This window comes from Eschscholzia californica, unplaced genomic scaffold, assembly GCF_041429995.1.
Source record: "Eschscholzia californica isolate CP2 unplaced genomic scaffold, dmEscCali1.0.p SCAF_5, whole genome shotgun sequence".
Lineage (NCBI taxonomy): Eukaryota > Viridiplantae > Streptophyta > Magnoliopsida > Ranunculales > Papaveraceae > Eschscholzia > Eschscholzia californica.
The window spans coordinates 48,786,275-48,806,090 of NW_028238472.1; the positions used below are offsets into that span (position 1 = coordinate 48,786,275).

Here is a 19,816-nt window from a genome sequence, read left to right on the forward strand (position 1 = left end):
TTCTTCTTGTATTCTCAACAAAAAAAAAACTACAATTCGACCTTTAAACACTAATAATATTTTTACTCTTGAAATCTAACGGTTGTAGCTAATCCTACAAAACTAAAGGCTTAAAATCAATTATATAGGCGAGCGGGTATAACGGGTAGGATAAACGAACGGGTATAGACGGATTCGGTCGGCAAACAATATAAGTGGGCGGATTCGGTCGGACCACCGGGTAAGGACCTATGCCCGCGTCCGCCCGCTTAAGCTCTTTCGGTCAGGCGGGTACGGACCGATTCGGACAACGGACGGTCACGGACGCTTCGGACTCGGGCGGTCGTGGGCGGATTCCGGGTTTCCCGACCAAAATCCCACCCCTAGTTAGGAGTATGTTATATAGTTCACCACAACCAATTTAGCTGGAACTCTACTAGGGGGAGCTTTAATTCGGATGAAGGAAGAGAAGGTAGTGGGCGTCTATTGAAAACTTGATATAAAACGAAGATACATCAGTCTGATTTAGTATTTCGTATCATCAATCATGGCTGAAGAACTCTTCGACGTTCTCACGGAAACTGGTCAGAAAACCGGAATCACTAAGCCAAGGTCAACTTCGTTTCCTCTCTCTGTTTAATTATAGAAACTTAATTTTATTTCGATTTGGTTGTTTTTAGGACTGCTAATTTGTTCATAAGATTAAATTACTTTCTGCTCTTTGTTGTCTCATGGAGTTTCGTTTGTTTATTCCAAACCTAATAACAATGTTATCGATATTACCATTTTAAAGGATTGGATCATTTGGTAAAGTAAGATTCTCATTCAAGAGACATATCTTGTTTTGTGGTTTTATTTTATTATTAGATATGTAAATTTGTAAATATTTTGTTTATCTAGTAAGTGATGTCTCCATTTGATTGTTTAGGTCACAAGTACATAGAGATGGGGATTATCATGGAGCTGTTCATGTATGGATTTTTGCTGAGAGTACTCAAGAGTTGCTTCTTCAGCGTCGTGTTGACAACAAGGATTCTTTCCCCGGCATGTGGGATATATCGAGCGCTGGCCATATCAGTGCTGGAGATTCTTCATTTCTGACAGCTAGGTAGTTGAAACGTTCAATTGCATTAGGATACTAGTTCTTAGTAGATATTTATTTGTTTTTTGAGGAAGCATGAGCTTCGCTGCTACATAATCTATCACTTCTAAGAGGAGCGAATTGTGGCCAAATATTTCAATGTTAATTTGTATAGCATTTTCTTTGAACATTTTATATGTGACTTGTTCTGTTTCGCATGCTATTTTTTACGCTTATTGTAGTTTTCTTTACGTGGTATGGATACCTAGCTCAACTAAGTTGTGATACTGATTTGGGGTTCTCATTTATGTCATTATGATGGAATTTCTTTTTCTCAAGGATTGAACCTTTTAGTCTTAGAACTTCTTTATTAGATGAAACTTTGTGAGGAAATGATTGTTAAGTTTGTGGCCATCCAACTCAAAACCAATTGGCAATGAGTGGAGAGGACCTATACTTTATATTCTTGGTTGCTATAGTTACCCATTCTCCCATGTGGGACTATTCTCACACGCCCCCTCACGTGTGGCGTTCTTTGAGCCTAACACGTGTGTTTTTTTTAAGGGTGACGTGGAGCACGTGTGGCTTTTAAGCCTATCACGTGTGGGGCCTAGCTCTGATACCATGTTAAGTTTGTGGCCATCCAACTCAAAACCAATTGGCAATGAGTGGAGAGGACCTATACTTTATATTCTTGGTTGCTTCTGGGTAACTATAGCAACCAAGAATATAAAGTATAGGTCCTCTCCACTCATAGCCAATTGGTTTTGAGTTGGATGACCACAAATTTAACAATGATAACTTGGGTTGATTAAAGATTTGAAGTTTGACCTTAGCTAGCTGGTTTTATATTTTACAATATTGTGACTAATTTATAGTGCGTATGAATCCCTTTTCTCATGTATATATTTCCTTATCTAACTACACAAAAGAAAGGGATGTAATTTTCTTAAGTACTTCTGGTTTAAAGTTTATTTTGCCATTTAGTGCTTCTTTAATTTCATTTTTTTTCCTTCTTGCCAGGAGGGAACTTCATGAAGAGCTCGGTATCACTCTTCCAAAGGATGCGTTTGAATTAATATTTGTTTACCTTCAGCAATGGTTTGTAATACCCTTCTCTTGACTGCTGATGTTTATTCCATATATTTGTTTGCTTCATTGTTTGCCTATTATAGGATACCCTCAAAAAAGAAAACAAACAACAAGTGATAGATGTGGTAGGTTACTAGGTTTAAATTTGTATGTGTGATTTTCAGTTAGAGAGCTTCCTAATTGAGATTTTAGTAAAAATGGAGGAAGGTAGCTGGAGATTTCGTCTTGTGAGAGTTGCTAATATGACTGCTAAGGTAACAAGTAAAAGGTGGTAATGCTATATTGCTATTCTTAATACCCTGACTGCTGCATACCTATTGAGATTGCAAGTTGGTATTTAATATATATTGCTATTTTGAGGTAGAAAACTGTTCGATGACCTCTTTGCAGTGTTAAGTTGCTGCACTTCTATCTTTATTTAGTTTGTAGAAAAAAAATGATTCGGTTGGGTCAGCAGTTGTACGTCACTGGGTTTAGCACATGGAGCTCGATCAATGCTTTTTGGAGATGGAAGAAGAACTTCAGAAGTTCTTGAAGAGCTGGACTAGAGTTGGTTTGATAAAATAGCTTCAACCTTGTCAACTGATAATAAGAGAATGAAATCCAGTACCAATACCTATTACAGTAGAAAGATGTTGATTAAATCAAATAGTTCTCGTGGTCCATAATCCAAAAAAGAATAGTTTGGGGTATTAAATTGCTTGTATCCATAGAAACATCTGGCTAACATTGATAATGAATATAGTTTTCTTTCTCTAATACATTCATTCTAATTTTCAAAAAAAAAACATTGATAATGAATAAATAGGAGTTAATATCATTCCAATTGCCATTACAAATGTAATATAAACTTTTGGCATTAAAAGATATTTTGGGCTGGTAATGATGCCAGAACATACTACCAATTTGGCAGTAAAACCACCCATTCGCAGCAGTGCAAGATATCCCGGAGCTCCAGAGGAAAATTAGTTTCCTTTTCCTTTGCTTGATTGAAGTTTCTGTCCTTGTTATGCCATCAGGCAATTTGTGTTAACCCTTAATACTTCAAAGATGGGTTAAGACTTGGTACGTCAAAGCATGGGTTGAGAGTTGCTACTTACAGCATTAGCCTTGTTATGGATTGTACTTTATAGAATAAAATTAACCTTACCTGGATAACTTCATGTCATTTGCTCTTTACTCTTTAGCATATGCTACATAATGGAGTAAAAAATTTAAAATTTTGTAGTAGTTGACTACGGAGTTCATTTATTAATTAAAATAGTACTTGAAAGAAGGAAACTGTTTGTACCAATCTATGAAAAGGAAAAGCGACGGCATTGAAGAATATTAATAAGACTGTTGTTGAGTTTTTTATGATTTTCTTTCTTGATTGACAATAATATGTTACTTTCTGATTTTATACTAGATGATGAGAAATGGAAGTTTCATGTTTAAGGCCCTTAGTCCCATATCGAGTAAGAAGACCCTCCAGATCTTGGTTATAAAATAACACCTTGTCTTATCGACTAGGCCTTTTGGGTGGATTTGGCACCTAGATTGTCCAGACGGGAAGCCTCTAGGCAGTCCCATGCCTAAGAAAAACCTTGTACCTTGTTGAACTAGGCTAGTGATCTTAAGTGATGCCTAAATTAAGGAAAATATGGCTGGTATTGAAGCAGGTGTTACATCACTTAGGTTCTTCCATTTCATTATTTCTTCCAACGTTCCATAGTTATTGTTAGCACTCTTATTATGTATAGCTTAAAATAGTTGTATCTTATGTTGTCAAACTGTCTATTACTTCCTAGTTTCTAGTTTTTACTGATTGAATCGCTTTAGTTCATCCCAGTTTCCAATGGAATATGTTATATTCAATTTTACATGTATATTACTCTTACAGACTAACCTGTTATTGGTACTATACTCTTCTTCCTGAACAATCCATTTACGTTGACATTCAAGATATTTGTTTTAATGATTGCAGTGTTCAAAACAATGGGAAGTTTATCAACAATGAATTTGATGATGTATATCTTGTAACAACTCGAGATCCAATTCCACTGGAGGCTTTTACCCTTCAGGTGAGAATGTTAATTGGTCATTACTTAATATGATTTCTGTCATGTGATGTAACCCGCATGTATCATGCTTGGCTGAATACCACGTAGAATAAACTTAACGTCTCACTCTCTTGTGTATTACCTAGATTCCCTATATAAGTCTGAATACCACATGGAAGTTAGAAAAAAATTTCATCCTTGGCGAATATATCTTTCATGTTGGTGAGCTGGGTTTTGTCAGTTATTTATCCCAAATATCTCCTCTTGTTCTATCTACAGAATCACTCAAGAGCTCAGCTTAGTGTTGCATTTGTCTGTTTTCAGTTAGATTTAGCATATAGGTTGATTTCATCTCGTAATCTTCAAGGCCTGAAGTAAACTGCACTTGTTTTGTTTATGTTTTGTAGGAAACAGAAGTTTCTGCTGTTAAGTATATCTCATGGGAGGAATACAGAAATATACTTGCAAAAGGAGATGCTGACTATGTCCCTTATGCTGGGAAATATTGTCAGTTGTTCGATATTCTGTCCAATAGGTAAAGTAGCTAGAAATATTATAAGGAATACTGCTTTGTTCTACATGCTGACTTGTAAGTTGTAAATGTGTGAATCAACTCGAGGGTTTGACAAATTGCATATTGACATGTGTATGATAACTTAACTGTTCTATTATGACGTTTTTTCAAACTCACCAAGTTTAGTATTAAAACTTCCACTTGATAAGTTATGGTGTATGCTTACAGCTTACCCTTTTTTGTACAAACCTCTGTGAAGGTATAAAGGCGACACAGAAGGACGAATTCTGTCCCTACAGAAGCAACTTGATCGATATGCTCCTATTTCATTGGGTGCAGAGGTGAATGACTTTTTCTTGCATTAAAGCTGACTGTTGTAACCAATGGGGTATTTGATGGCAATCTTCTCATTATTTAGGCAGTTTCATCGCTATTCGTAATCTCCATTCTGTTAATCTTGCTGTGTTTCTCCATAGTTAATTTGATAACTTACATTATCTTGATTCTTGAAATGTTATGTGATCCTGTTACAATTCTTTCTTGCAACCTTGTTACAATTTTTTCTCCCGTGATGGTCCTGCATCATAAGCCTTTTTATGTAGTATGAAAAGTCATAGTTGGATACTATGTAATACAGATTTCTATTTAGTGATTGAGCTGGTAAGGTAGATTGCGGCAGCTTGTTTTAATGGTTACAGGATTGTGATTTACTAACTTGTTTATGTTATTTACTTAAGTTTGTCTAACCTTGGGTTGAATTTTCTTTTGTACAGTTAACTGGTCTTACTGAAGCCGACAGAAAAGCTCTTATCCTCCTTATTAAAGCGGCAAAAGTTATTGATGAAATCTTTTATTTACAGGTTTATACCACTTTCTGAGTACTGAATATACCCATGTGTTTCATGAATTTTTTGATCTACGTTTGTCAATATAGTGCCCTTTTCTTGAAAAGCAACATTTATATGGTTCCCCTCAAGGATTAGTGGCTGTAGCTACTTATTAGTATATTAAATTTTCTTTTTTTGAAGGGAAGAAAATACTGTTTAACAAAAGATAGTTAGGAAATAAACGAGGTACAAACAACTGTAAGCAGAGAAATCCCTACGCCCAGAATACGTGAATGAAACGTATTTATGATATGTTCCCAGTTGAGGATAAAATCACGATGATACGCTAAAGAAGGCCAATGCTTACACTTACAAGGTTAGACCACAGAAATAGAAAAGGAAATGCAGCTAATTTGACATTTTCCACATTCATTCAACCGTCTTTGAAGATAGCTTTGTTCCTCGCCTTCCAAATACACCAAGTGACTCCATGTTGGATCAAATTCCAAATCTTTCTCTTACTCTCAGTCATTGGCACAACATTTCAGCACAAGCAGTCTAGTAAATTAAATTATGTATAGTGATGCTTTTGGTTCTTTTATAGGTTTGGTACAGCAACCCAACACTGAGAGATTGGCTGAAGGAGCGGTCAAATATATCGAACTTGGACAAGTTGAAATGGTTGTATTATTCGATCAATAAGAGTGCTTGGTAATAACTTGTTCTATTTTCTCGCTTATCTATTTTCCCTCTAATGAATAGGGTTGCTTGTACAGTATTTGTTCTGATTTAAAGTAGTGAGCCTTAGTTATTTTGTATAGCGAACTACTGATTCAATATTTTGCTGTAATTTAGTGATCTATCATTTGTATAGTTCATATTGGATCAACTTATCGTTATTCTCTTTTGCTGCACTGAAATTAAAATGAAAGCAATCAACTAAGTTAGAGCTGAAGTAAAAAACGAAAACCACAACTTATAAAATCTAGAAACCTATAAGGTGTTATTCTTCATTTGTTTATTTCCGGAATTGTGCACTCCACCTGATTAACGTTGTTAGACAAACTGTATATGGTTTGAACTTTAGCATGGATATTTCTTTTTAGTATTTTTTTTGCTTCTTGAACATAATTAGATATAAATATTCGTATCCGACACTCTGCTGTACTCCAATCACTTCAGTCGCTAAATTTTGAGATAATTTATATACATCTTGTCTGAACTAGCACACGTGTATGTTAGGACCAATAAAACACTAGTCTAGGTTAACGCGTTTTCTGTATAAACTATGAAGAAGCAACAGTTTATCCCAAAAGAAAGCCCTTATATGTCCCATTTATTCCATCAATCAGGACTCCGGAGCCTAACTAACTCTAGGAGACCCAGTCCCTGAAACACTTTTTATTTGTCTTACAACTTACAAGTAGTCTGAAAATGCATTTGTAAAACTGGGCTAACCGGAAAGAAAAACACCCAGAAAGCTAGTTTTCCTTGTTAGCATGAGCTTCTTCAATTTCTTCTTTTTCTGTTTTGCCCTTTGTAATTGTAAGCCTGATGGCCTTGCACTCAGTTCTCTTCCAAATCCTTTTCTTGTAACAGGTCCTCACTTGATGAAAACGAAGCATTTTTGACGACTGCAGACTCTGCCATAAAGTTGCTTGGGGATTCCACAAAGCACATACAGGGGTGGAAGGGTCTTGAGTACAGAGCAGCATTTCCAATGCTCAAACCATGCGGCGCAAATTTCTATCCTCCAGATATGGACAAAAAGGTAATGCATGAATATTTTCCCTTGCTTACTTGAGAAAATTTTGAGTACCGTCATCTAGTTCCATAAATAGTTATCTACACATTAGATTGAACAAGCGTTCAGAGTATCATTTCCTTCTTATATAGTAAGCAGTGTCTTCTTTTGCCTTTTCTCAGACGCATGTAAAACCATTACAGCATTTCAATTGTTAATTTGTTTCGCAGTGTTTATGCTAACTGGTGATATAAACTGAATCAAACAGTTAAGATAAGGACAAAACATAGGAAAATATCCAGTATGTCTTTAGGGATCTTATTTGTCCTTCCTACTTGAATATATATATAATTTTACGTGGTGCTTTCTTTTGTTATTTTTTTGGAAATCAGTCATATCTGTCTCTATTTGTTGAAGGAATTTGAGTCATGGAGGAGCAATTTAAAGGCCGATCAACAAGAAGCTGCGACTGGATTCTTCAGTGTTATTCGAAGGCACAGTGAATTGTTGTTAGAAAATGCAAGTGATAATAGTAAACAAGATGATCTTTACATTGTACCATTTTCTGAAGAGTATAAGCCATTTCTTACAAAAGCTGCTGAGCTATTGCATAAAGCAGGAGAGGTGTCTGACTGTCCTAGGTAGGTACTTTTTGGTTCGGCATAGAATAATTTTGTGCAGTTAAAACATATCAACTTGATGAACTTTTCATGGATTGTGATAACCTCAATAATCTTTTTTATAGTTTAAAGAGGTTGCTGAAAACTAAAGCTGATGCTTTTCTCTCAAATGACTACTATGAATCTGACATAGCTTGGATGGAGCTGGTTAGTAAATTTCACATGCACTTGAATTTTCGTTGTGTTCTCAGTTTAGGTGATTTTCGCTGGCAAAATCGTTGAGTATTATAGCTAGAAATTTTTGCATGCTCAGGTACTTACCGATTTTTCAACCGTGTGATGCGCACATTGATGTTATCTTTCAGGCATTTAGCATCACAGTGGTGGTCTAGTATAAAGTTGACTATCTATTCTTTCCAACATCTTCTTCTCAAAGTCTAATTTGATGGTTAATAATTCCCATGTCTTAGTCTCTCTGATTTCACCTCAACTGCTTTTAATAAATCCATTAATTTCTTTTCCGGCAAATGCTGGAAAATGTATATACCTGTTAAGTTGGAACCTGTGACTTGTTAATATTGCGAACCAAATTCTACAATGTGATGTGCTAGAGCAGATTGCAAGGCTTTTCCTAGTTATCGAGTCTGTTAGGAGGTAAGTAGCAGATTAGTGTTTATTATTTGGTTTAGCAAGTATCCTAAAGGATAAGAGAAGGGTCCAATTTATAAAGTTATGATAGATGTGGAGTCCAGTTAAGAGTCTAAAGACTTGTTTATAAGTTTTAAATTGAGTTAGGGGTCCTTTAGGTACTTTCCACGGCTCCAATTCAAACGCCTATAAGTATTGATTTAGTTTGTTCTCTTGATTCAGTCATTGAAATAAACTAAAACATTCGGTTGCTTTTTTCTGTTTGTTATGTCACTTTTTTTTTTTATCTTTATAATGCTTTAGTTATGTAGTCTAGTTTATAGAGCTTCAATTAGCTCTACATACAATCAATTTGTAGATTCTGCAATGTTTTAAACTAACTTCTCTTCTTGGTTATTATTCTGGCATTTCACAACTGACATATTTTATGGTGCATGTTTTATTTGCAAGGATTCCAAATTGGATGTCACAATTGGCCCATATGAAACATATGAAGATGCACTTTTTGGATACAAGGTATAGCTTATACAGAAATTACTTTCTTACGTTATTTTGGGCACGCGCACACATGCACACATGCACACGCGCACACACACACACACACACACACACATACATATATCTTTCCATTTCGCTTGGTCATAGAATTGCGCAACTTAATCTTCATGAGAGCCGATTCATAATCAAAGTTTATTTTCTTTGCAATAAACATGAAACTAAGTAAGGTTATGAAGGTGTCATTCAAACTAAAACAATCTTAATCTTAGATGTTGGTTTTAAATGATAAGTTTCAACTACTTTTGGTTTAATTTTGAGTTTGGCAAACGAAAAGTAGTATCTAAGGAACTTTCTGCTCTTGGAAACCGATGATGTAACATAGCTATTTAAACTGCTACAGTTTTACTGCTTTAAATCTCTCTATGCTTCAAACATTTCCGTCTTTTTAGCTACAAACCTGATTAGAGTGCATATTTATTTTCTTCTGCATCTCTGATCTAGTTTTATTTCTAGTATGGAACTTAATTGTTGCACTACATATTGCTAGGCTACATTTGAAGCATTTATTGGAGTCAGAGATGACGAATCAACCTCTCAGCTTAAGCTTTTTGGTGACCATTTGCAGGTATTTGTTTTATCTGTAACTTAACCCCCTTTTCGTAATATTCATACATGTAGTTCGTCTCATAGTTATGTTATCTAAATAGGTCTTGGAACAAAATCTTCCACTGGATGATATATACAAATCAAAGGATGTGGTTGCTGCTCCTATCCGTGTAATTCGACTTCTTTATAATGCCGGGGTGAGTTTTCTTACCATACTCTAGGATCAGCAGGATTAGCTAGACTTGTTCCACACTTAAAAAGTATAAGGATCCACAGTTCTAAAAGGTATATTACATGACCCTCAACACGAGAATTTGGAGGTGACCATATTTGTTTTGGATTAATTACGATTTAACGCCCAATCTGTGACCGACTATAAAATTTCCCCCCTTACTTGTCCAGCATTCCAAAATAGACCCCAATACCATATTTCCGTTAATCAACTTTAACAATCAATTTTTTCTTTCCCATTTTACCCTTTCTCCCAAGAATATTTCTTACTAGTCCTTTTCTTTTTCCTTACTCGACGAAAAATAATCATCGACCTATGACCGAACGGCCATTTGCGTGCGTTTTTCATCAATTCTTTTACTTTTTTTCTCTCTATTCTTTTTCCTCTCCTCCACTACCACCACTGCCCTAACATCTTCACCTCTCCCACTCTCCGCTGTTCATCTTATTATCCTCTCTCTCTCTCTCTCCACTGTTAGACAAGGGGGAAGTATTGTTGAAAGAAAGGGTAAAGGGAACAATTTGACTCTTAAAGTTGACTGACGAAAATATGGTCTTGGGGCCAAATTGGAATTAACCCCATTATTTTTGAGCTGCTGGGTATTATTGGAGCAATCAAACTCTTATAAATACACACACACACATACATATGTTACAGTCTTTCATCGCACGTGCGTGAAAGGCTACAGTTCTTGTTAGAAACATTATATCATTATCTAAGGCACACATTCCAGTTTGTCACGAAAAATACAAATGGGCAAAGTTAATAGATAACTTAGTTCTCATTTACTTGTTAAAATTTAAAAATATAAACGGACAGTTCTTATATTTGATAGAGATTGATAAATTTGACTCCGTTGTCAGGATGTGAAGGGTCCCCAAACTGTTGCCTTCAATTTGCCAAATGATGAACGAATAGTAAATGAGCGTGGAACTTCAATGGTCATGCTCAAGAATGTCTCAGAGGCCAAGTACTCTCTATCTTTTCTATTTTTATATCAATTTTTACTCCTTACATTCTAAGACTTCTATTTTCCTGTTTTAGTGGATCCAGTAAGCAGTTGAGAGCACAATCTAATCACCGTGATTGTTTATCCTTACTAGGTTCAAACATATCCTTCAACCTATAGCTGCAGTATGTATTACGGAGGAGCAGAAGGAACTTGTAGATTTTGATTCTTTTTTCACTCATACAATTTGCCATGAGTGCTGCCACGGGATTGGACCCCATACAATAACACTTCCGAACGGTCAAAAATCCACTGTGAGATTGGTGAGATGAAGTTATGCTTTGATTCTGTTTCAAAGTTGTTTCTCCTGGTTTGGTCTCAGTAACACTTCGCTGCACATTTCTGACATGTATTCCTCTAATCATATGAAAAGGAACTTCAAGAAGTCCACTCAGCTTTAGAAGAAGCAAAAGCAGATATCGTCGGTCTCTGGGCACTGAAATTTCTAATCAACCAGGTTAATAACTTCTCGTCTAGCTAAAACATAAGGAAGTAGGTTTCATTCTAAAATCTAAAATGCCATTTTACGTAGTCTTTTTGACGTTTTCGTGAGTATCAACTTCACATTTATCGGTCATGTTTAATCTTTGTAATTTTAGCATAAGAACTCATTCTTCTTTTTTTCTTGCAACCTTTTCGAATAATTTTCTCAATTTCTCTTCCAGGAGTTGCTCTCGAAAAGCTTGATAAAGTCTATGTATGTTTCTTTTCTAGCGGGATGCTTCCGATCAATACGTTTTGGCTTAGAAGAAGCCCATGGGTAATTAATTGTTTTCTTTTTAGTTTATTATGCTAATTAGCGTCAATGGTATGTTTTCTTATTAAAATTTTACTGTTGTAAATCAGAAAAGGACAAGCTCTACAGTTCAACTATTTATTTGAAAAAGGAGCCTTTGTTTTACACTCAGATGGGTCATTTGCTGTCGATTTCAACAAGGTAACATAGTGTTCATTTGTTCTTTTCCCTTTTCACAAGGTGGGTTATTTTAGGGAAGCATAAACAGTTTCCAAAGAAAAAAAAATTGGGGTGGAAAAAAAAGTTTGTGTTCACTTTTGTTTCCCTCAAACACCCACCACCTCTTCTTCTTTTCACTCCAGCATGGTCGCTGCCTTGCTGGCAAACCTCCATCTCTGGCGACCCTTAAAAAAAAAGCTTCTCCCCCCTCTTCTCCCACCACCACCATTGTCCGTCTTTCCCTCTCTCTCGACCCCGACTGAAACCCCATGGGTTTCAAATTGAACTGAAACCTAAAATACTAAGTTTCAGTTGGAGAAAGAAAGAGAGAGAATTAGAGGTGGTGGTGGCCGGCCGACGGGTATTGGTGGGAGGAGAGGAGGAAGAAAAAAAGATTTAGGGTTACCAGTGAAGGCAGTCTACCGGCAACCCTTGCTGGCGTGAAGAGAAGAAGTGGTGGTGGGTGTTTGGGGAAAATCAAATTTTCTTACCTAATACTTTTTTCTCGGGAAAATGTTCTTGTTTCCGCAAATCACCCGCTTTTCAAGACTTTTTTCCAAAATGAACTTCATAAAGCAAACAAAGAAAATGTTTTATAGGTTGAAGGGGCTGTTGAGAGCTTAAGCAGGGAGATACTAACAATCCAAGCAAAAGGTGACAAAGCTGCAGCTTGTTCACTTCTTCAGCAGTACTGTGAAATGACAGACACTCTCCGAACTGCGATGGATAAACTAGAAAAAGTTCAGGTAAGAACGATCTATTTTAATTGCAACTAATCGAGTAACTCTGGAGTCCTATTATAAATGAGAAATTTTTAATGACTGTCCTATTTGCGTGCAAAGCTAAGTAGTTGGCTGACCCTGGCCTCGAGTCACTTGGCCAAATTTCGCAAAGCGGTTTATAGTTCATGTAAATATATACTCCTGTATATGAAAAAATAAAATGTAGTCCAGAGGTTGATATAAAAAATCAAAGAAGATGAAAAACGGAGAAGCTCTGAGTTCCATCACTTGGATAAGTCTGAACTTGATCCAACTCACTACCCCAACTTCATTGATAGAGAAAAAATGTATCTGTAAGCATAATATATGGTTTAATAGCCAAGCATTTCTAGACTTGTAATTGTACATTTAATATCGGTTTGCTTCTGTCATGTGTCCATTGCAAACTATTCAGATTGAAAACTTACCAACGTTACCGTCTTACTGACCCATTCAAAGTCATGACTTAACATCTTAAAGCCATATTTATCAAGCAAAAGACCATGTCAAAACCTTTTCCGTACTTGGACAATAACTTATCTTCATATACAAAATTACTGCTTTCCTGCAGTTGACAATAATGTGGATGGTCGTCTTATTTCCTTTATATGATCTTCATAGTCCTCTTTTTTTTTTTTTTTTTTTTTTTTTTCTTTCAGGTACCAGTCGATATAGCACCTATCTTCGATATCGCTGATAAAGTAATGTCTCAAAACCACATTTGACCTTGCTTTTTTTGCTTGCTTACTCCAGTAAACATATTAAGGTCTTTAATGTCCCATTGATACCGACATACGTGGATTTAGTTTCTGATGTGATTGTAGCTTAATACATTTGATACAGAAAAAAATCCACAATTATGTGAACTTGCAGTTTCCTTTTCTTAATAATCCTAACTACCAGAACCTTTGATTAGGAATGTTATTTTTCTTGCTCTTTACTTGCACAACAGAATGGGCTATGGGATAACTACACTTCAGTCCATTTCTTTGCATATTATTACATTTTTCTTGATAATTTTACGCACAACTTTCATCTCAAATTTTGGTCGGCAAATTTTTTTTTCGAGAAACCCTATCCCTCCAGATACAATAGTACCTTTGACCCCTGGTGGCGGCGCTGTAGTTGTAGGGTTAAGAAACGACTGGTAAGAGAGAGAGGTGGTGGTGATTGTTGGTGAGTTGCCCGACAGAGTAGAAGGAGGAATGGTGGATTGTGTTACTAACTTGTTTGTGTGACTAGTAAAAATGGATTTGGATGATGTGTGAATAACCCCATGTGTGAATGGTAAAAATTGGTTCCGATAATGTGAGCAATAAGTTAGAAAATGGTCCACCAGCGTGGAGTGGTTGTCCACCTCTCTTAAGCCCATGAGGTCGTGAGATCGAGTCTCGATGGAAGCAGTTTGCCATCAAGATTTATCCCATATAATTTAGGCTATAAATAATGTAAATAAGTTAATAAATTTGTCGGACTTTAGGCTCTGTCATGTTGTTGGGTTTTAGTCCTCTCTCATTCGGGGTTTAAATTTGGCGGTTGTCGTGCTTATAACATCTTCATGGTGTATCAATGCCTTGTAACGACTAACGTAGATCGTAACCGAATTCTCGAAAAGAAAAAAAAGAAAGTTAGGAAATGAATAGTGTCCATAGATTATAAAACGTGTTTGCTGATTATTAGAATTTGATCTTACCAACTTAACAACTAGAACAAATCATTACTCAAGAACTTCCAGTCAATAAATTACATGTCATGAATACTACTTCGAAAATAACGATCATTTAGTTACTCTTTCCAGCAACAATTTCAGGTCATATATTTAGACCGAAGGCAAAACTTGCTTTGTTGAAATTATCTTCAGACAATCTTCAGTTCCTTGAGCCATGATGTGTGTAATGGACACGGATCGGGCTTGCCTTCTGCCACGGCTTTTTGGCTAAGTGAATAAAACCAACCATTCCTCCATTTAAACTGTACATACATCGTTGATCAATGGTTCAAAGGTGAGAAACTAACACGCAGAAGTCCTGTTGGCGTAAACCTAAGTGGTTGGACTAGGAAGTAACTCCCGGGTTACTTGAACTCGCCAGTGGGTCGAGTGAAATTAGACCGAGTTTCCAGCAAAGTGACTCTTGAGTCACTTGGCTATCAAGAGTTGAGGGAGGGTGCAGATTTTACCTCTTTAACAGCAGTTGGGAAGTGAGCGACGGCTCTCGAGTAAGCACAGAGCCTTTCATCCATAGCATCTTCAAACACTAACCCCTTTTCTGCTGCTGCTGCAGATGCCAGTTCTGCAATGAGTTTAGAAACCTGCAAGCAAAAATAAGGTAAATTATGGCAATTAGTTACGGCTTCCTCGCATAAAATTTCATCATCGAGCGGTTATACAGGTAAAAGGATTAGATGGGTAGGGTCGTAAATGGTTTGACTGGATCATTCAAAACCTAGAAGACATTATAGATCAGATATCGTCCATACCAATTTGTTGCTATTTCTGGTTTTCTTCGACCTCAACGGATAAGCTCCCGCAACGTATCATAGTGGAACTCCAGGCCTCTTTGGGTCTTAACCATGCCCACATCTGGATAAGTGGAAGCTATGGTAATTTGCTCACATTTCCTACAGTTGCCGTACCTTTCCAATTTTAACTATGGTTGTGCTTTACAGCAAGGAAATGTATCTCAATGAAGTGTTTTCATTTTCACGCCGTGGGGGGAAGCAGAGAAGTGTATTACACGGAAGTGTTTAAAAACCACATTTTTCACAGTATAGGCCCACACTTCTATCACTATGGAAACACAATTGTAATGGAACGATTGAAAGTAGTGGATTTCTTTAGAACCCACTTCTTCCCACGGATACGAAAACAATATCAAACACAAGTCATAAATAGACTGGTAATATATAAAGACTTCATAATAAATTGGTCGATACCCAATTTATGTCTTAGTAGTGGACGTACCTCATCTCGATGCTCTTTCTCAACTGCACCCACAGTTGCTCCGGGATGAAGAGCTCCAACAAGCATGAAAGAACTGATCCATATCAACTTCTCTAACATTTGTTTCTGAAACGCTTCCTTCTCAAGAACCTGGAATCAATCACCCGAAAGATTGAAACACAATTGTTTCACTCGAAGTCTAATTGATCTTTAAAATCATGGTATGTATCTAACAGGTCAAATCAAATATGGCACCAAGGATTTGCCTTGCAAGATAAGCCTCCAGCATGCAATCTTGCAGCTACTGCAGATGCCCATTTCCCATAAGCAGCTGTTAATCCTTCTGGATCAGTATCTGTCTTACCATCAATGGGTGGTTCTCCAAGCTTTGAGACTGCAAAATAGGCCAAGACTTGCTCTGCGTCGTTTAGGCCTTTACTTTGAAGCCATGGCTCGAGCATCCCATTCTGGAAAAACACCAAATCTGCTCGAATTTTAAGTCGGATTGTGTCACAGTAAACAAAACAATAGAAGTTGATAATGACTTAGAAAATGTCCTCACTCTCTCTGTTAAAGTTTGTTGTCGTCCAACTCGAAACAATAGAATAGTCCCTCATTTTCCTACGTGGGACTATTCTCACACCCCCTTATTTGTAATGTTCTAACATGTGTTTTCGTAGGACGGTGTGGAGCACGTGACTGTTGGGTAGTCTGTACCCAGTTCTGACACCATGTTAAGTTACCTAATTGGAACTAGAGAAGACCTAGATATTATATTCTATGGTCGTGGGACTCTTCTAACACTCACCGTTACCCTAATCTTCTAAGTTCTATCTCTCTACTCAAATCAAAATTGTTAAAAGTACAATCTTTTCCTATAAACAGTAAAAGAAAACAAATTCCAAGAATCTAAATGAACACCAATTCTACAAATTAACTAATAATTTGATTGAAAAATAAAGATTAGGAGTACCGTTCCATCTTGATTGAGGAGTAGATTGAAGAACTTGTTCTAAATCATCATTTCTAGTACAAACTAAAATAGGACCTGAGAAATCCACAGGCACTGATTCACCTCTCTTGATTATCAAATCACTACCATTACCCATACTCTCTAAAGCTCTTCCTACACGTCCACCACCAACAATTATAGCTGGAGGAACAGTGGCAGTGGTTGACATTGTTATTGATGATTTTGCCCTAACCCTAATTTCTCTTATTCTACTGGTGGATTTGGTAAAAGGGTATCTTAAGAAAGAGCTACTAGTAAAGACTGCCATGATTTTGATGTATCTTTGATGATGGGATTGACATTGTTTTATTCAGGATTGAATTAGGGCAATTAGTGATGGAGATGATTTTTCATAGCCACCCGTTTCAAGCTTATGTTCTATCTTCAATTCTATCGTTTTGTCTGGTATTATGTGCTGGGGCGGGTTTCCGGGTTGCCACTAATATTGCCCGATCCCGGCCCAAATAATTTTATCGGGCTACTTCAAACATCAACCTGACGGTTCTAGCTTGTTTTTTTCCATTCATTCTCTTTCAGGATCAGTGGTGGTCTTACAAACTTTACCAGTGGTACGACCGAATCTGTTGCTTCATCCACATGTGTACAAGATTCTAGCCGCACTTAAAAGTTGAGTCCTATACCATTGAGATAGGGTGAACGTTAACGAATATTGGAATTTAAATTTTCTTTTCCCATTGTAGCTATTACGGGTAAGAATTGGATCGGATTCGAGCACCCATGAGTACCTATAATCTGGACCTTGAAGTTCTGGTTAGCTAAAGATAAATGAATGTAATGGGTGGGCTCGGGTCGTGCAAACTCGACACCGTCAAATTTTTTTTTTAATGAAAATATAAAGATACGAAAAACATATACAGTTGGATTGGACACCATCAAAGTTGTCACTTGTCAGTACTGCTCGAAGGAGGAAGAAATGATGATAAACCCTAACAACAAAACCCTACATCCTCCTTCTTCACTTCGTTCCTTCTCTTTGTTCAGTTCTTCTCGTTTTTGAATGTTAATCGAGCTTTAAGTTTCTCACGAGCCTTTCTCTCATCTTCCTTATCGTTATGGACAAAAATAGGGACCTAACTTAAATAAAGGTTAAATTTCTTTTCTCTCATAACAGAAATGCCTTTTGGTCCAAGCTGACCGGCCAAGTCAGAACTAGGGTCAGAGTCGGCCGGCCAACTCGGGCCAAACAACATTTCTCGTGACACATTATCCATATTTTTCTTTCTTCCTCCTCATCATTCCAGTCTCAGGCTACCACTCCTCGTAAGTCCTATCTAAGGGTTATCAAATAAGTTTGGCTTTATACTTGAGGCCTAATAACTGAGAAGCTTTTCTAGAGGCAATACAACCACAACAATTAGCAGTGGCGTATTGTAATTCTCCGAGCTCATGCATTCTAGATCAGGTACCGTGCAGGATTCCCACCCCCATCATCACCAATACCACCGTTGACTACCATCAATGTCGACTCCCACCATCTCTTTCTTTTAATCTTCGTCTGTCAGAACTCTCTCTTTGAAGGTGTTAGTACTAAAAATCGCGGAAGCTGTCGAACTTATCCTAGAAATTGTTCCGACTACGAAGATAATCGAAAAGCTAAGCCAAAACTAAATATGCAAGCAGAATTAACGAGGTTCGGCTTTAAAGCCTACGTCCTCGGGCGAACAAGAAATCTTTATTGAAGGATAGATGAAGACGACTCACACAACCCGCAAGTTCGTCCCAAGATGGTACCGTATAGAAATTAACCTTCTATACTAAATCTTCGACGACCGAGAAATTAAAAACCGCTCAAAACTATGAACAAAATCTCTCTCACTTGCTCACTCTCTCTAGCTCTCACTCAATGAGTAATTGCTCTTGAGTTGTTTTGTGTTGTTGTGGTTGATGATTGATGTGCTCCCCTATTTATATAATATATAAGCGGGTGATTTGAAACCAATTTGAAACCGACTCCAATTGAAACCAAAAACCGACTCAATTTAGTTTCAAACCGCCACAATTTGGTTTCAATAAACCGCCTCAATTTGATGCTAAACACCGCCTACCAATTGGTTTCAAAACCGCCTATGAGCACATTACAAACCACTTCTTACCATTCTCCACCTCGTACAGAAGGTTTCATAATTCATAGGGAAAGAGGTGGTGGGAGCGGTTGTGACAGATGATGAAGAAAATGAAGACAATCGACCAAAAAATTTAATTTGTGTTTTTAGGTTCTTAAATTATGACTACCTTCTAACATAATATAGTCAATTGGGTCGAAAGAAATGGGTTAGATTGTTACGAAAAAAAATCCAATTGCAACCAAACCCTTGTTCCCAGTAGAAACAACTTAGAAGGAGCTCCACAGTTAAAGACAAAGAGAGAAGAATGAGAAAAGCACAAAAAGTGCCATTTGAAACTACCTCAAAAGTTGTATTTAAATAATACTCCATACATAGTATTAATATAGTAAGATTATAATTTGCAGGTTTTACAACAAAATTCGAACCCTCAATAATGAATGAATCTCGTGAGGTGAGCTTCACTTATTGAAAGCTGGTCTGTTCCAAGAGTACTAGGACACTGGGTCAACCCCCCCATCAGTGGGAAATCACTCACTTCCCACCAATTCTGTCTCTTTTCCTTTTCTTTACTTGTTTGATTTTGTACCTAATCTTTTCAACCTTACTTGATATCATAATGATCTAATAAAAACTGACCCCCCATTTTAAAATTTAATAATTCATTATGAAATCCATCAAGTACAATCTTGATTTTTTTTTTAAATCTTCAAAATTTTATAATAAAGCCAAAAGTTGAAATAATAACAAGTTGTAATTAGTGTTGATTTAGAAATAGCGAAATTGAGTGTAAGTTCAACGGAGCATCCTTTCAGATATGCAAATTAAGACTCCAAAACTACTCTATATTTCTGAGATAATTCGAATCTTATCTTATTGTAAGAACTTATAGATGAGTAAATTAGAATACAATAGAGTTTTAGGTTTTGGATTAATACTGTATCCACTAACAAATTTATAAGTAGTTGAAGAAAATTGAAAGTCACATTGATAACTAGACCGACACAGTTAAGGTTGAAAGCTACCCATTTTTTTCTTCTTTTTGTGAAAAATAATGATGGTCTGACGGGCCAGTCTCCCGACTGAATCTCAGTGGGGTGACGTTTTCAGTCGGGTGACGTGGCTGGTCCAGATTTTTAGTCGGGAGACTGGGCGGACATGGTGTGAAATA

General features: G+C 36.8%; 2 protein-coding genes across 3 annotated transcripts; one reads left to right on the forward strand and one right to left on the reverse strand.

Annotated features, from left to right (window-relative positions):
• Positions 1-373: 373 nt before the first annotated feature.
• Positions 374-13,524, forward strand: LOC147540041 (nudix hydrolase 3-like). 2 transcript variants are annotated; one of them, XM_086638754.1, is made up of 22 exons: positions 374-591; positions 908-1,087; positions 2,084-2,299; positions 2,475-2,776; positions 3,172-4,215; positions 4,602-4,729; positions 4,968-5,049; positions 5,482-5,568; positions 6,140-6,246; positions 7,135-7,306; positions 7,697-7,920; positions 8,025-8,106; positions 8,998-9,063; positions 9,593-9,670; positions 9,753-9,848; positions 10,747-10,853; positions 10,987-11,155; positions 11,266-11,349; positions 11,558-11,652; positions 11,739-11,829; positions 12,447-12,593; positions 13,268-13,524. In XM_086638754.1, exons 5-22 carry the CDS (start codon positions 3,997-3,999, stop codon positions 13,331-13,333), a joined length of 2,100 nt encoding a protein of 699 aa, XP_086494880.1. In that variant the 5' UTR covers positions 374-591; positions 908-1,087; positions 2,084-2,299; positions 2,475-2,776; positions 3,172-3,996; the 3' UTR covers positions 13,334-13,524. The 2 variants fall into 2 exon arrangements, with proteins under 2 accessions (XP_086494880.1, XP_086494879.1); XM_086638753.1 differs by lacking the exon at positions 2,475-2,776 and having other exon boundaries at positions 2,084-2,161; positions 4,119-4,215.
• Positions 13,525-14,263: 739 nt separating this feature from the next.
• LOC147540042 (nuclear protein) lies at positions 14,264-16,945 on the reverse strand. The gene is made up of 5 exons (XM_086638755.1): positions 16,523-16,945; positions 15,816-16,033; positions 15,571-15,699; positions 14,787-14,918; positions 14,264-14,579 (listed from the first exon to the last, which is right to left on the reverse strand). Exons 1-5 carry the CDS (start codon positions 16,827-16,829, stop codon positions 14,466-14,468), a joined length of 900 nt encoding a protein of 299 aa, XP_086494881.1. The 5' UTR covers positions 16,830-16,945; the 3' UTR covers positions 14,264-14,465.
• Positions 16,946-19,816: the final 2,871 nt, after the last annotated feature.

What these genes read in the sequence shown, in the direction of transcription:
- LOC147540042 (XM_086638755.1), bottom strand. Translation starts at nt 16,829, where the DNA reads ATGGCAGTCTTTACTAGTAGCTCTTTCTTAAGATACCCTTTTACCAAA. An exon ending in TCCTCAATCAAGATGGAACG is followed by an intron (nt 16,034 to 16,522) that starts GTACTCCTAATC and finishes AAATTCGAGCAG; the next exon opens with ATTTGGTGTTTTTCCAGAAT. An exon ending in CTGGAGGCTTATCTTGCAAG is followed by an intron (nt 15,700 to 15,815) that starts GCAAATCCTTGG and finishes GATTGATTCCAG; the next exon opens with GTTCTTGAGAAGGAAGCGTT.
- LOC147540041 (XM_086638753.1), top strand. Translation starts at nt 527, where the DNA reads ATGGCTGAAGAACTCTTCGACGTTCTCACGGAAACTGGTCAGAAAACC. An exon ending in GAGGTGTCTGACTGTCCTAG is followed by an intron (nt 7,921 to 8,024) that starts GTAGGTACTTTT and finishes TCTTTTTTATAG; the next exon opens with TTTAAAGAGGTTGCTGAAAA. An exon ending in GACTTCTTTATAATGCCGGG is followed by an intron (nt 9,849 to 10,746) that starts GTGAGTTTTCTT and finishes CTCCGTTGTCAG; the next exon opens with GATGTGAAGGGTCCCCAAAC.